This window comes from Cenococcum geophilum (genome assembly GCF_001692895.1).
Source record: "Cenococcum geophilum 1.58 unplaced genomic scaffold K441scaffold_17, whole genome shotgun sequence".
Lineage (NCBI taxonomy): Eukaryota > Fungi > Ascomycota > Dothideomycetes > Gloniales > Gloniaceae > Cenococcum > Cenococcum geophilum.
In genome coordinates this window covers 2,374,752-2,391,960 of record NW_027137575.1, presented here as the reverse complement: position 1 = coordinate 2,391,960, position 17,209 = coordinate 2,374,752, and the positions used below count along the sequence as shown (strand labels likewise).

Here is a 17,209-nt window from a genome sequence, read left to right as displayed (position 1 = left end):
TATTAGGGCCAAGGCCTATATAAAAAAGAAAGGGAGACGCGTAAGAGGCTAGTAAAAATAATAGTAAAAAAGAGAAAGGAGCTAAAATAGAGCATAAAAGAACACTAAGAAACCATCTACTGTAATATAATACTGGCTAAACTAATGCTAAAGAGGTGTATAGAGGCTAACTTAGGCAAAAGGAACCTAAGCTGTAGTATAGTTAATACTATAGGGGGTAAATACCTAAAAGCTCTAAAAAGGCCTAACAAAGGCAGAAAATATAATAGCAATACTCTTAAGGACAGGAATAATAGGACTAAAAGATTGGCTTTACTGGGTAGGTGTCTTAATAGGTAGCTTAAGGTGCGAATATAGGTGGCTAAGGCAGATACCAAAACACGTAATACTATTATACCCCCTATACACCAACTAAGAAATAATACTCTTAGTAGCTGGTATAGAGAACTATATTACACTGCTCTTAATATAAAAAGGTCTTAAGGCGGTTACCTAATAGCTTATTAGCTAAAATATGCTAGACTAGTTTTGGGTTATAAAGGAAATAGTAATAAAAGGTAAAGGGGTAAGAAACAGACGCCCTCTAATAACTATATAGTGGTAGAGTAAAGTTTATAATACCAGCGCGTCCGTAGGCTTATTACGGCAGCAGTAATTCCTAAGAAGGTTAAAAAGTAGAGTAGTAAAGCACGATAGGTAACTTATAGGCGCTAAATAGGCGAGTCCTAAAAGGCGGGGAGATAGATTATAGGGTTTTCTTAAATAGAGTTTTCTCCCTATATATATATAAGGAGTAGTCTATATAGGCCTAATAGGGATCTAAATTAGACGTTAAGCAATAATTAATTAATTAATACTTTAACCTAAACTAAATAAGTATTATAGAAGCTAATTTATCTAACTATAGGTATCTTGTCTTAATATAATAGGGATAAGGTATTATACCCTATAATATACTTCTCTAAATAACTAAGTCTAGCTAAATATAACTATAAGATCTATAATAAGGAATTATTAGCTATTATTGGATATTTTAAACAATAGCGACCTAGACTAAAAGGCGCTAAATTTCTAATTAAGGTTCTTAACGACTATAAGAACCTATAATACGTCATAACTATAAAACAGCTAAGCTATTATTAGGCCTACTAGTTAGAATATCTATTTTGTTTCTAATTCTCAACTATATACTACCTAGGCATTTAAGGTTAAAGGCTTAATACCTTAACCTAACGCTTATAAAACGCGTCAATACTAAAAAAGGCGCGCTTTTACTAAAATTATACCCTACTTTAACCTAAACTATTTAACCCTCTTACTAAAGATTTTATAGCATACGTCCTTAAAATAACTAATTAATTAATTAAATTAATTAATATTAATAAATACCCGAATAACAAGTTTATCTAAAAGACGCTTAAGCTAATTTAAGATAGCGTTAGACGCTTTAAAAGAATCCTTTTAACCGAATATAAAGCTTATAGAGATTGCTTATACTACTAAAACTGCCTAATTATACCTAACGATAACGAACTTAAGCTTAAGCTCCTTAAAAAATATATATATAACCTACTAGTAGCTAGCTACCTAGGCTAAGGAAAAACCCTAATGCTACTTTAATGGAAGTACTACTAGCTAAATATATATAATGTAATACAGAGGTATATCTTTAGTTACTATATCTACCAATAAGCTAAAGCTTTGTTTAAGATAATATATATAGGTAATATACTTTTATATTTATAATAAACAATAGGGGGGTATATAGACTTAATTTATATAATTTATAATAATATAAAGGAAATTATTTTTAGGTAGGGAAGAAATTAGAAAATACTATAGAAAGTTTAATAATAAGTTTAAATATACTTTTTATAACTTTTTATAAATATAATAAAGAATATTTACTCTATAAGTTATAATACTAAAGCCTTATTTATAACTTATATATTAAAAATTCGACTTTATTAAATATTAATATAGCTTATTTAATAATATAGCTAATAAGTTCTAAATATACCTTAAATCTTTATTTATATAATAATAATGTATAGTTATATAATAAGCTTATTATTATTATAAAAAGTACTTAAGTCTAAAACGGTACTTTTTAACCTTAATTTTTAGTATATATATATTATAGATTTATAAAATAAATATTATAAAAATATCAATTTACCATTTGATAAGCCAGATTAAAATTTTTATATAAATATCTATTGTTATTATTGAGCTATAAGTATTTTAAAAAGACATTTTTTGGTATTTTTTGGTCTTGTGCATTGAGTGGGACCGTACACGGAGTGGGGAGAACCCGTATATTATACCGAGTAAGCCAAACAACCTTAAACGGTACATATTGCGGATCAAGATATATTTACTACCCGCTAAGAGTTTGCTTTGCAGGTTGGTGAAGTTCTGACCTTAGGCGTGGCCACAAATATCTCCCCTCAAGGGACATGTTTAAGTTGTCACTAGCAATACAGATGCCGTACTATGACGGTGGCTGCATAAATACCGACCAGCAAAGTTTTACCTCCATATCAGCAGCTTCACCGGAATATCTCCCCGACGCCACCCCGTTTAGCGTATATCTACAGCTAACACGGGCCACACAACTAACCTCTACTATGATTCCACTACCGCGTACAAGGAGACTGTAGGGTTTCAGATCTCGAATGGATTTCAACCCACTTAAGGCTACACACATCATCTAGACAGCGTTTTTGCGGTGTTTTATAAAACAGAAAAACGCGCCCATCAGTGATTACAACGGTGACTACTACACAAGTATATTAGACGTTTCTCAGGGCCAACTTGCAGCCCAATTTTCAGAGCAATGTATCTCGAATACTTAGTAATGTTCTGCCCTATACCGGTACACGGCTCGTTCCAGATTATTTCTGCTTTATACCGGAACAGATCGTCTTTAAAGAGGAATAAATCGTGTATCGCTTTGAGCGTCTTTATTCCGGATAAATTGCGTTATTCTAGAAAAGATTTAATATTATATTAAACTTTTAAAGCTATATAAAGCCATTTAATAAAGCTTTTTAGTAGATTTTAGCCGTTTTTACGAGTTAATTTAGAAAGTATAGTGCAGTTAATGGTTATAATTAATAATTAATATATAATCTTATTAATTTTAGGCGCAAAATAAGTAATAATATATTCTTAATATTATAATTAATTATCTAGTAGAGCAGCGGACGGGAAGCCGAAGGCCCTACTACAGTTTCCTCCTATTAGCAGACCAGGAGAGGAGACCCTACACCATAATAATGAGGGGAAGGCCGCCATCCTTGCAGAGGAGTTCTTTCCGCTGCCGGTAGAGGCGGACCTTAGCGATATACTAGGGTTTGTATACCCGGAGCCGCGAACAGTAAAAGAAGTAGTTAAGGAGGAGGATATTATAACGGCCTTAAAGGGGCTTGCCCCTAATAAGGCCCTAGGTCTAAAGAAGATTACTAATCAATTTCTTAAGACGTGCGGAGAGCAGCTAGCCCCAATGCTAGCTAAACTCTTTAGCAGCTATATAGCAATTAGACATTGCCTAAAACCATTTAAAGACTCTATTATAGTAGTTATCTAAAAACCGCAGAAGCCACCCTATACCACGGTAAAGGCCTACTAGCCAATCGCGCTACTTAACACCATTAGGAAGCTACTTAAGAGAATAGTAGCTAGCTAACTATTTAAAATTGTAAAGGAGACGGGTATACTATTAGCTAGTTAAATAAGAGTAAGGCAGGGGCGCTTAATATAGATAGCACTGGAGCTACTAACCTAATAGGTATACACGGTATAGAGGAGTAACCTAAACCTAGTAGCCTTATTACTTAGCCTTAATATTTCCGGGGCCTTTAACTAAGTCTTTTATAAAAGAATAATCTATAATATAAAGGCCCAAGCCGTACCCTACTGGATAGTATAGTTTATAAAGTCCTTCCTTAAGGATCAAACAACAAGGCTCTTAATTAGAGGATATATAGCATAAATAATATAAACAAACACCGGTATACCCTAAGGCTTAGCACTATCGCTAATCCTATTCCTCTTTTTTACCTATATACTCCTACTAAAGCTATAAGGGAAAACTACTATAGTATTTAGATTTGTCAATAACTCTAAGATACTAACGTATAGTAAGACTATAAAGGAAAACTGTAGAATTATAGAAAGGGCGCATAAGGTATACATAGCGTGGGCACGCCGGTATAGGGTAGTATTTGCCCCTAAAAAGTACTACCTTATCCATTTTATAAGGAGCCACAAAAAGTTTAATATAAAGGCTATAGCTAATATATATAGCTTTACGGAAGGCCTAGTTAGTAACCTACGCGTATTAGGGGTATAGGTTAACTTAAAGCTTAAATATAAACTATACGTTAATATTGTTAAGACAAAAGCAATTACCTAAATAGCCGCACTAACCTGGCTTACGGCCTCTATATAGGGCGCCTCCTTTTAGAAGGCGCGGATAGTATACTCCGCCGTAGTCCGGCCGGCAATCTTATATAAATATAGTACCTAGTACTCGCCACCGGAGTAAATAAAGCCTAAGGAGATAAGCAAAACTAAGCTGCGCTAGCTAGGTATAGTATAGAACCTATACCTCTACACTATTTCAGGGGCGTATAAATTAACGCTAATAGTAGTACTAGAGCACGAGACGAGGTTTCCACTGCTTTAGATATACCTTAAAGAGCTAGCTATAGCCTACGCGGAAAGGACGTTAGAAGAACTGGCAAGAGAGTATATTAAGAGGGAGTGTAATACCATACGGGCTATAATAGCCTACTAACTCCGGCCTAGAATAAAGCTATTAATGCGGCCTATTAGACGGGATAAGCTTAAAAGGATAGCGGCCGCTATCTTAGGGACAGATATACGGCTAATAGACTTATCTAAAGCGCAGTATAAGAGAAGTAGAAGGGCTGGGGTATAAGAAGTATTTAAAGAGCGGTAGAAAAGGGAATAGGAAAAGTACTAGAGTATGCTTACCTACTATATAACGGCCTAAGCCGAACTATAGAATAAGGAAGTTTTTAAACGCCACGCGAGGCTTATAAAGGTAGAGAGTATAATTAATACGCTACTTAGAACTAAGTATATAGGGCTTAATAGATACCTCTACTACTAAAAAGTACTAGGGTACTTAACTCTGGCCTGCCTATGCGGCCACAGCCAACAATTAACAATGTACGTAGTGATGTTCTACCTTAGGCACGCTGCTAGCCGGGCGGAAATATATCACTATACTAAAACATCCTTATATAAAGAGCTCCTAATTAAGCTAAAGGCTGCCAAGGTAGTTATAGACTAGTTTATATAAATAAACCTCTTACTACACCTTTTATTTGTTAGAGAGCTAGCTAGGGTAAAGAGAGGAGGCTAGGAAGTACTTTAAGAGGTAAAGGATAAATACTATAGAAATAGTAGAATATAGTAGAATCTTATAGGTGGCAACCTAGTAGAAGTTAGTAGAACTCTAGTAACCTAGTAAAATTTAGCAGAACTTATTAACCTAGCAGAATTTAGTAGAAGTTAGTAAGCTAATAGAAGTTAGTAAAAATTTGGCAACCTAATAAAATTTAATAGAGTTTTGGCAACCTAATAGAATTTAATAGAATTTTGGCAATTTAGTAGAATTTAATAACCTAATAGAATTTGGCAGAACTTTAGCAACCTAGCAGAATTTAATAGAATTTGGTAACCTAGCAGAACTTAGTAGAAGTTAATATCCTAATAGAACTTAGTAAAACTTAGCAAGGTATAGAGCTGCGTACGTTAATATAGATATAAATAACGGAACCTTCTACACCACTACTAGCCTTATAGGCCACCGGCCTACGCCCTACCTAAATAACTAAAGCAGCTAGGAACGGAACCTAGGCCCTAGCTATATACCCCACCGGATAAACCTAAAAGTACGCATTAAGATGGCTTTTTTATAGCGCCTTAAAGAGACGTCTACTCGTGCTTGGCAGTTACTAATTAGAAGAGAGCCTATATAGGCCGTATAATAAGAGAAGGAGAGGTTTTATCTAGCCCTAGCTATACGGTTCCCCCCTTATATATATATATATATATATATACCCATATAGACCCGCTACATAGACCCTAGCGGGAGCCGTAATAGTGTAATTGAATATTATAATATAACATATCTAGTGGAGCATATTTAGAATAAAAATATAAGATCTTAATTTTCTAATAAGATTTTAAAAGGTTCTAGAGATTAAATTTTACTACCCCCCTAACCACTATAATATTATTAAATTTTATCTAAACCAGATTACGCTGCGATTAATAAGTATATTTAAAGGCTTTTCCGCGTTATAGATATAGCCTATAAGTAATAGAAGCCAATTAAGTAAGGGGTAATTAATTGCGTTCCCTAATACTAAAAATAAAAAATCTTATAACCTTTACCACACATGCAACCTTACCAAAAGGTAGCGCCACACTCCAAAACTTACGCATACCCATCTTACCATTAAAAACAATCGATTTTCTAACTTTTAAGACCTAATTCCTACTGCCTAGCGAGCTAGAGGTGGATTTATTTGTCGTTTTACCCCCTTTCTCCCAACAGAAAAATTTCTCTAAGGGTGGCCCTAGCTTATAAGCGAGGCACGGACAGAAATATTAAAACTACTACCACTACTACCAATACCACTAATACCAAAACTACAAAATAGGGGCTAATTTCCCTACTACCTCTTAGCCTAATCTCCCCAGAAATCTTCTAGTAGGATTAGTAAGGAGAAAGGGTATAAGGATAGTAAAAACTAGAAAAAAACCCCTATAAGAGATACAATGCCAAGGCCCGGTAGGCCTAAAAAGAAACCTCCTATAGAAATAAGTGATAATAAGTCTATATCTACATTCACTTTTTCTAGCCCTTCTCCTTCTCCTGGCCTATTTGGGACAGGAGAAAAAAAAGGACATCCTCAGTCTTCTACTAAAAAAGAAAACCAAAAACCTGCAAAAAAAACAACTAAACTAATAACTTTTACGGCTGGTATACCTAGTATATCTTTCTCTACCCTTTCTCCAAAACAACACCTATAAANGGCTCTAGATAGCCTAACCCAGGCCTATAAAGGGCTAGAAGAAGAAGAAGAAGATAAAAAGGAATAAGTTAAACAGCTAGAGGACTATACACGTAGTGTCCTAGCAGGAGAAAATCCCTTTATAAAAGGAAAAGAAAAGACAAAAGATGTCCTAAAAGGACTAGTTAAAGAAGAGCTCTCCGTAAGGAGGTAGCCCCTACTAAAGAAACCTACGCAGAGAGGCTAAAAAAGGACCTCCCTACTTCGTCCTCTCTACCCTCNTNNTNACTACNATTTCCTACTCCTTCTACTTCTACTAGNAGTAAGAAAAAGCAGCTATAAGAAAGAAAGCTAGTCCTAATTACAGACCAAAAGGACCAACCTTTAGATACCTTCTCTATACAAAACAAAGTTAATTAACTATTTACATTAAAACTATAAGTAAAAAAACCAATTTTAACATCTATAGCTAGAACTAAAGGAAAACAAAATATTCTCCTTACGACTACAAAAGAGTATAATGCAGATTTCCTAGTTAAATATAAGGAAATCTGGCATAACTGCTTTACCTTTTAAAGAGAACAAAAACTAGAACCATGGGTTTAAATTATAGCCTATAGGGTTCCTACCCTACCTTTTTTAGGAGAAGGAGGCTCTAAGCTTCTAAAAGAAGAAATTAAGACTTTTAATCCTATAAGGATATAAGGACTACCTAGATGGATCTTATCTAGTATAAAAAGACACAATCCATAGACCAGATTTAGCTCTATAGTTTTTACTATAGAGAACGAAGAAAAAAGACAAGAAATCCTTAAGCAAAAAGAGATATTAATTGCAGGTACAGCTACTAAGGTAGTAAAATACCTTAAAGTCTCTCCTACTACGCAGTGTAATAGCTGTCAAAAATTTGGCCATATAGGAGACAGATGCTCTACTAGGGCCTATAGATATTATGTGGCTGCACATCTATCTAAAGACCACTGCTGTCCTACCTGCTTAATAAGCGGCAGGCCTTGCAAGCATACCACCCCTCTTTGCATTAATTGTAAAGAAAAACACTTTACTAATAGTAAAGACTACGAGAATCTTAGAGCAGCTAAACTAGTACATAGTACTAGCGTAGAAGATTCTATGGAAGAATAAAATTAATAGGAGTCTAGAAGGAGGTAACTCCTACTAGGCTTCTGGGTAAAAAGATAGTAGAGAGTAAAAGGATAGAAATAAATTGCAAAAGGATAGGGACAGGGGTTAGGATTTCTTACAGTTTTTCTTACTATTTTCTCATTCCCTAGTAGTTATAGTATCTTAGTATTTTACTAGGAAACTATAAACTCCTAATTTAGGGGTTTATAAACTACTAGGANATAGCTACTAGTANATATTAAGCTGCCTAGAAAGGATNTATATATATAGAACTATAGCNCCATAGCCTAGAGGCTGCATGCGTAGTATTATACGTAGTATAATACAATGGATATAAAAAATAAAAATAAAAATAATCTTATAAAGCTCTAATCTTACTAAGATATGTTAAAAACTGGGCCCTCTGAGGTTCTACCAGCCGTAGACTGATTGCCTATTTAGGTTTAGCGTAATTATAATTTAGATTTCTCCTAATTGCGCTAATCTTGCTCACTTTGTGATCTTCCTTTCCTTCGCCTTACGCAGCCTTTATAGTAGGCTTAATTAATTGCCTTCTTAATTTGCTATTATTAATTAAGGTAGTATAGTGCTTTGTAATAAGGTCTCCTATTAAACTCGCTTTAATTAAGGGCTAAGCTAAGTACTAGTAAGCCTTCTATAGCCTCTTATAGGAGGCTCTATAGAACCCTCTGTTAGTTAATTTATATAGTGCTTCAACCACATTATAATACTCTTAAAGATCTACTAGTGGAACACTAGCTCTACTAGCTTCGCGATAGAGCTATAATCGTAAAGCTTTAATTTAAACAGTAAGATTATCTATAAAGTAGCCTTTAGGGGTATAATAAGGATTACCTAAATCTTTAATTTAGTTGTCTGGATATAATTACTCTTACTACTAAATAGATTGTAGAGCTTTTTTAGCTATACGCTATAGTTTTGTAGTAGGTTTAGATCTTACTACTACTAAGGCTTCGGCCTCTCTATCTATTATCTTAATTGCCTCCCGTATACTAGCCTCTTAGCTTAGTATAAGAAAGCCTTCTAGTAAAGGTAGAGGCTATCTAAATCCACTTAATCTTAATAATTAAATTTAACAAGTTTAAATTAAGATTAGTAAGTAATTAGGAGAGAGGTTATTGTTATTAGATAGAGTATAGTTTATAGGAGTCTCCTTCCTTTATAATCTATTAGCTAAATTATAGTCCTTTTTAAATAAATTGCGGTCGCCTGTAGAGGTAGTTCCTAAATTTAAAAGGCTCCTATTATTAAAATCCTTATCTTCCTTATTAGAAGATTTACCTAAGGTTAAGAGCCAATTATATTAGAAATATTATTAAGATCCTTATTAGAAGCAGTAAGGGCGCTTAAAGTAATAGAGCGATTATCCTCCTTATCGCGCTCCTATTCGGCAGCCTTTTGCTTATTACTATCCTCTTTTAGTAGAGGGCCTAAAACTTTCTTATTGCTATCTAGATCTTTATCCTTGGCTTTAGAGACTTTAATATTAGGTAAAGGCTCTACTGTGGCCCTTAGGGCAGGCGCCACTAAAGTAGAAGCCTAAGGATCTCTCCTATATAGACAGCGAAAAGGCGTGCAGCCAATTAATTCGTGGTACGTGCGATTAATTAAGGCCGCGATAATTAGGCAAGCTGCCGCCTATCGCGAAGTTCCTAAGAGTCGCTTTACTATATAAAGCTTCTTCTTTATAAAGCTATTAGCCTGCTCTATAAGGCCTTATAATTAAGGGTAGCGTAGGCGGCTATTAATAACTTTTACTCTATAACGATAAAGTAATATAAAAAGGGCGCCTTTAAACTCTATACCGTTATTACTCTACTAAATACACGGGTAAACACTATAGTAATATATCTATTATAATATAGCGGTAGCGACTTCCTTAGCGGTCTTCTGCTTAAGAGGGTAGAGGGCGTATTATTTACTAAGGTGATTGCGTATCTATAGGATCTATTTATATTCGCCGTTGGGCTTAAAGCGCATATTAATTAGATCGCCTTAGATGCAATTAAAGAGAGCTAAAGAGACAATTATATTAAGTGGAGGCCTTATAGTAAAGGAAGCCTTTTTATAAGAATATTAGCATACGTATACAACTAAGATTTATTCTAAAAGTAATACTTACTCCTTATAGATTTGACAGTGCTTAAGCAGCTATTTAACTTCGATAGATCTTATACCGTAATACTTAGTCGCAATTATACGGTAAGTCTTCTTCTGCCCTAAGTGTTTAATATTACTATACTTTCTTACGATTATATCGTAAATATCTAGATCGGGGACCACCTTTAAGGCCTACTTATTAGGCCCTATTGGACGCCTTTAAAGACCTTACAGCTTTAGGGGAACATCCTTTCTTATATACCACCGTTGCTTAGCCTTTAATTTAGCGTTGCGTTCTACCTATAAGCGGGCTATAAAATTTAGATCTACGAGCTAGGAAATAAGATTATCGTATTTAGGCTGGGTAACGCGCTTTATTAAGTTGACTCTAGTTTTCTCTAGATACTTAGTAAAGGCAGGCTTTACTATAACTAAGAAGGCAGAAATGGCGTAAGAGACGTTATAGGAGTCGTCTGCGGTAGAAGGAGAGGCAATTGTATTAGGTGTAGAGGTGGTTGCGGAGGTAGTCGCAGAGGTTAATATTGCTATTAATAGCGTTAGATTTAAGCCGGCAATTAAGTTAATATATATTTAGAACTTATAGATAAGACGTATATCTTATTAAGGATCTAATTAAGTTATACACAGAGGCGGTAAATAAGGAAGGACTAATAAGAAAATTTAACAGACGTTAAAGCTTACGAAGTTCGACTTTTAGAGCCCCTACGCTAGTCCCAATTAGGTAATCGTAATAAGAAAATTAACACCTTAGGAGGCTCCATAAGAGCTCTATAAAATGCCTTATACTTAGTTATAAAATATAAACCAACCACTAAACTTAGGCTTATTAACTAGCCGTTTTGGCGACGTCGTGTACGCATAGTTGGGGTAATTTAAGGCTAGTCTGGACGTTATCTGATAACAATTTGCCAATTAGATTAAGAGGGGAAGAAAACCGAAGTTATTAGTATAATATATTTTGAAGAGCTTCACGATTTGTGCATAGGCATTAGTAAGCCTTGCGCTGCTATACCACCTTATAATTGGCCTAATCTTTTGAAGATCTTTTCCGGAATTAAGACGATAAAATCGATACACGAATCGTTCCTTTTTGAAGACGATTTGTTCCGGTATGAAGCAGGAATTTTCCGGAACGAGGCTCGAGCCAGTATGGGGCAGAACAGTGATATCAAATCAGCAGGGGCCTTTTTTAGGTCTCAAGATGGTTCTAGTTCAGGTTCAACTGCTTAAGGACTGAACTATAGTTGCATATGCCTCTCGGGGATGCGCGCACGCTTGAAGCTCAAGAAACGACACGTCGTGCGGAACACGTCGTTACGGCTCGTCACAATTAAGACATTGTGGCGAGAGAGATTATTCGGTCTCGGGGTCATCAGCCGAAAAGATAGCGTCTGCATGTTCATCAAACAAACGGTAATCCGCCACTCCTAGAGGCCTGTGCCCTTGGAACAGGCACGGAAGGACCCATTCAGTAGGTAGCCTGTCAGGTTGGCGCGAGTCGCAAGCCCCAAAAAAACGAGCGTCCTTAGGGTGCCGGTGGCGCAAGGTATTTTGGTGACCAAGCTTCCATTTACACGTCAATTCGCCTATCCACCGACGTCAGACACCCTGGCCCTAAGTACGGGATTTGTCAAAATGCCATGCGGTAGTGATGCGCCGCTGTCACGAAACAGGATCTAGCCACTCGGTAAGTGCGGCTCGTTTGGTGTTAAAGCTTCGCCTTCAGCCTTTGCCACACGATCGACAGCTAGAACTGTGGCAGCGGGTAAAGATCAGTCTGACGAATGTTATATTTTTACGCCTATGACTCGAGATCGCCGTTTTCTCCGGTTCGTCGGCGGTGGTTCTGCCAGGCGGGCACAACCGGCAAACAAGTCAGATGCGCAGATCGTCAGCGTTGGGTTCGAAGACGGAGAGTGGAGTGCGAAATAAGACGCAATATCTTATCGTAAACAGGGGGCTCTTTTTTCTGTTGATGACGGCGTTTTGACGAGTAGTTTATGCCAGGTTGGACGCCGAAAGTCGAAGACCTTGGAATATTCCAACAAAGTCTTGCAGGGGCCAGCGGCATAGAGCGTTGTGGGGAGGCGCAAAGGCCCATACCAATTGGCAATTCCACTGGAAGTAATTCCATCCAATGATGGACACCCGCAGCGGTTGCGGGAGGCTGGAGCTCGTTACCTTTGCTTCTCTGGCTTCCCTGCTGTGGCGTCGAAATGCATTCCACCACCTCACCTGTATTGCCCTGCGCACACAAATTGATCCATCGGACTAACTACCCTCTCACAGTTTATCGAATGCTGTACCGCTGACTAGCCGGCGGTGATGCAGGGTCCCTTGACCTCTGTCGCTTGGTCGTGTTGCCCTGTATCCGTATGTGGTTTTCCTGCTGTTGACCCTGCCCACTAGACTCTACTCTAGCTCAGATCATGTCATTGACATTTATGCCCGGCCCTTCCTGCTTTCTCTCCAGTCACGAGCCAATCATGCATTTTGCACTCAAAGCCCCGAGCTGTGGAAAGATGCTACCTTTCATCAGCGGTCTGTGGTCCGCTAGAGTACCCTACGTCGCCGTGTGGGTTACGGCGGCCAGCGGTTTAAAGGCATATTTCCACTGTCGAGACTCGGAATATTCCAGAGTTAGCCAGAGACTTAAAGTAATTTCAAGGCACCGAATGCCCCAGCCATGCCGGACTGACTCTTGAATATAAAACCACTGACTTGTGAACAACCTCGATATTCACCAGCGGACCTTAAGCCTTTATAGACTTACGAGAGCGTTACTCTGTAGAAGATAACGCTTGCCAAAACAGAGCTCGTCTCGTCCTTAGCAACCACTTCCCTGGACCAGGATCCTCGCAAGTCTCGAACTGCATCACTCGCCACACTAAGCCGCAGCACTCAGACCACTACTCCGCGACGCTCGTTCGTTTTTATTATTTTAAGAATGAACTCCCAGCTCTACTAACTTACTTTCCTCCCTTCTGGCGATCAATTCGCCTCCTCAGTTTTTGCTCGTCGCTACTTCACAGCCCTCTGTGCTAGGAATTAAGGCACCAGCCCGCATCCAGCTCTCACCCAATCAATTGCGTGGAAGTAAAAGGAGTGGGAGGCAATTGAAGCAGAGGCTTCCTGCGTCCTTCCGGTTGAAGTTCGCGGCAAGCTGTCTAAACCTCTCCTTAGCCTTCTCCATAGCGTTACCCTATCATTTCTTGCCTCTCCGGCCTCTTTCGGCCAGCTTCCACACGAGTCTTACCGTTATAATCCCCGCTGCCGGCTTGCCTGACAGTTTCGAAAGGGCATTAGGCTCTTCTTCTGCGGCTTGACTGGCCACCCGAGTTTGATCACCCTCGACCCGCTCCAAGCGAGCTGTCTCTCCAGGCCCGTTGCCTCGTGCGAAACGGTTGATCCTCTCCAATTCTGACGCCACCTATTTCATGCTTCTTTTTTTACTTTCTCACTTCCACTCACCTTTCTCAGTTGATTGGCATATTTTTCTAAAGCCTCTTTTGGGCGGTACGAACTCCTTGAGGAGGTCACCCATCCTGGCTTGCCACAGGAGATAATTCATCTGATATAGAGTAAGGTACGTTTTCTTGGTCTAGAATTAGTCCAGAGTCTTTGTTTCCCATACTCAAATATCTTCCGGTTGATGCGAAATATGGGCTGACATGGCTTTCGTGTGGATGCAGCAGTGGATTGCGTTGCTCGTCATTGTCGAGGAGCAAATGGGCGACATACCCACCGATACCGGCTTCCAGCCTCTGGAGTCTTCGAGCACGGATACTTCACAAGATGAAATTCGTACTTCGGCCAAAGTCGCTCCAGGAGGCGCCAACAACCCTTCTCCATCCGAGCTCAGGTCACCTAGTAATAATGCGCCTTTCTATTCGCAGTTCAGTTCCATACCACAACCACAACCACGCCTAGCCATCCCTCGAGCATCTAACCAGCAAGGCAATACATTCTATGACGTTTCCCCGGGTCAGGAACTCAGCACGTCGTCCTTCAATATGGGTGCTGTGATAGGTGCTCTCCCAGAGTACCCCTCAGTAGTTTCAGGAGAGAGCATTCCCCAAGCGCATAAGCAAGACTCAAGAGCGCTTTCTGGCGCTTCAACATCCGCTCTCGTATACCAGCTCCAGCAAATATCTCAATTTCCTGGACACTCGCAAGGCAGTTACCAAGGTCAATCACCCTACAGTCCTACTTCTAGGCAAGGTCAATACCCAACCAACTTCGTCGCCAGCCAGAGTGCGCAACAGACCGCTTACCAACAATTCAATCCGAATCAACAGCGGTCAGCTAGCCCAAATCCACTGCAACCCTTATACCCAAGTTTCCAACAACAACCATTGCAATACTTATATTACACATCACCTTGTGGTCCTCAGATTCAATTCACCCAAAACTTTCCCGCCCAAGTTCCGCAACAGCCAACACTATACAATAGGAGAGCCAGCCTCCCCTCTGCCCAGGTTCCTGTGATAGCGCAAAGCACTGAGCCAACTACGCTTAGTGGAAGTTATCCCTCTGCAAATCGGCTTGCCTCCGGTGGATTTTCAAGCGACTACGGTTGCATGAGTGCTTTTCCAAGCAGTGGAGGTACGAAAGGTTAACATACTTTATTTCACTATCATGAATTTGGCTAACCTGCGATATCACGAATTCACGGCAGATATAAGTAGGCCTGGATCGGAAGCTAATATCAATTCTATCCCTCGTGGACCGCCTCGAAAACCAAAGCAATCTGGACACGCCTTATGGGTCGGAAACTTGCCACAAGAAACAACTGTAATGGATCTGAAGGACCATTTTTCGCGGGACGCTACGAAAGACATCGAAAGTTTATTTCTTATCTCAAAAAGCAACTGTGCGTTCGTAAATTATCGTACAGAGGCGTCTTGTGTCGCAGCAATGCACAGGTTCCACGATTCTCGTTTTCATGGAGTCCGCTTAGTTTGCCGTTTGCGTCGGAGTTCAGCTCTGGTTTCAGGCGTCCCAATTGGACCTTCTGCTATGTCAGGGCCGCGAGAGTCTAGTACATTTCCTCAGAGATCTCCTCAGCTTCCTGAGGGTGAAGAGGTTGCTGAGGAGCCTAGTCAAATCAGAGAAGAGACGACAGGTAGCGAGAGCGCAACTACCTCTCGAATCGCTGAAAAGTTTTTCATTGTGAAAAGCCTTACGTTGCAAGATCTTGAACTCAGTGTGAGAAACGGTATCTGGGCGACCCAATCACACAACGAAGAAGCCCTTAATAAAGCGTACGAGGTGTGTGGGCAGCTATTGCACTTAAACATTTGCAAGTAAGACTAACAGCACACAGGCAGCCGACAATGTTTACCTTATCTTTTCTGCTAATAAGTCTGGCGAATATTTTGGCTACGCGCGAATGGCGTCCTCTATCCATCAAGATACCGCTCAGATCATGGAGACGGTTCCAAAGCCGGAGAATTTGGATTCTACCGATGTTCCAAAATCTATCCCTACTCCTGCTACTGAACATGCTCCAAAAGGGAGGATTATCGACGATTCTGCACGGGGTACTATATTTTGGGAGGCAGATATTTCAGATGTACAAGAGGATGGAGTAAAGGACAAGGAAGAGGACTCGGCGCAGGCCGATGCCGATACTTCTGCAACCGCACAAACCTGGGGCAAGCCGTTTAAGATCGAATGGATTTCGACGAACAGACTGCCGTTCTATCGTACTCGAGGACTCCGCAATCCTTGGAACGCTAACAGAGAAGTTAAGATCGCTAGAGACGGTACAGAATTAGAAACAAGTGTAGGGAAGCGATTGATACAGATGTTTCATCGCTTAGGCCCACTAGGTGCTGGCCCTCCAGCCCTGCCAATGATGCAAATGCTGCCACAAATGGATGGTCCGCAAACGCGACCGTATTGAAAGGTTGGTGATGACCTAAGTGCACAACTGTGCCCCCATACTATTTACGCATTCGATCTAGGTTATTTGGTTTTCCATGTCTGGTGTATTTGACTTCACTTAATTTATACGAAAACTTAATTGAAGTTGTATTCACTTCTATCGACCTGCCGGGCAAGATATTGTGCTTATATTTTCGGTCCGTGAAGCAGTGATTGACGGCTCGAAGGGCAGTATGCCAACAGCACGACTCATGAGGCCAAGTTATCTTTGTCGGAAGTGTAATCTATTACCGTCGTATGGCTCCTAGATGGTTTGATTGTATCCCTTAGCACGTCAGCGTCCAACGAGGAAGCAGTCCGTGCGGGAACACCGTTTTTAAAACAACGCGTATATCTATATCTTCCATCTATCTTCCATCTATATATCTATTATATACCATAAAACTTTTAGTTTTTCTTATACCATTACGTGCCTTCGCCTTACTAACCCTTTTATTTACTTATATTATAAACTAGACCCCTAAGAAAAAATATCGCTACGATATAACGCTAAAGATCTAGTACTACGCTTATAGACTCCTATAAAGTCCTAAGTTAATTAAATTAGTTTACCCTAGCCCTATAAAGTCCTATAAAGTACTAAACTAATTATATTATTATTAGATGAGCCCCAGCGGAGGCCTACAAATACGACTACCACGTCTTTACGTACACGTCTAGTATACTCGAATTACGGCATCTGCCTACGGCAGCGACCCACTTCTTCTAATACGGTATGACGATAACGTCTTAGCCACCCAGCCGAGCCAGCTACCTGGTCGAGCCACTCCAAAACACACCAAAATCTACCAACTTTAGCCTTTTATAACTCTACCCCTATTAAAGATATTTAAATAAAATTTTTAATATAGCTACTTATATATAAAGGAATTTTATTTATAATGTTTTTAAAAAAAATTATATTTAAGCTAATATAA

At 39.1% G+C, this 17,209-nt stretch overlaps 1 protein-coding gene across 1 annotated transcript; it reads left to right on the top strand.

Moving 5' to 3' along the window:
• Window positions 1–13,703: 13,703 nt before the first annotated feature.
• Window positions 13,704–16,662, top strand: K441DRAFT_658912 (uncharacterized protein). Its single transcript, XM_067648439.1, has 4 exons — window positions 13,704–13,929; window positions 14,036–14,948; window positions 15,022–15,614; window positions 15,670–16,662. The coding sequence occupies exons 2-4, from the start codon at window positions 14,072–14,074 to the stop codon at window positions 16,249–16,251; spliced, it is 2,052 nt and encodes a 683-aa protein (XP_067504961.1). The 5' UTR covers window positions 13,704–13,929; window positions 14,036–14,071; the 3' UTR covers window positions 16,252–16,662.
• The last annotated feature ends 547 nt before the right edge of the window (window positions 16,663–17,209 follow it).

Coding starts and splice junctions, on each gene's coding strand:
- K441DRAFT_658912 (XM_067648439.1), top strand. CDS start 14,072: ATGGGCGACATACCCACCGATACCGGCTTCCAGCCTCTGGAGTCTTCG. Junction 14,949..15,021: donor TGCTTTTCCAAGCAGTGGAG/GTACGAAAGGTT, acceptor AATTCACGGCAG/ATATAAGTAGGCCTGGATCG. Junction 15,615..15,669: donor CCCTTAATAAAGCGTACGAG/GTGTGTGGGCAG, acceptor AACAGCACACAG/GCAGCCGACAATGTTTACCT.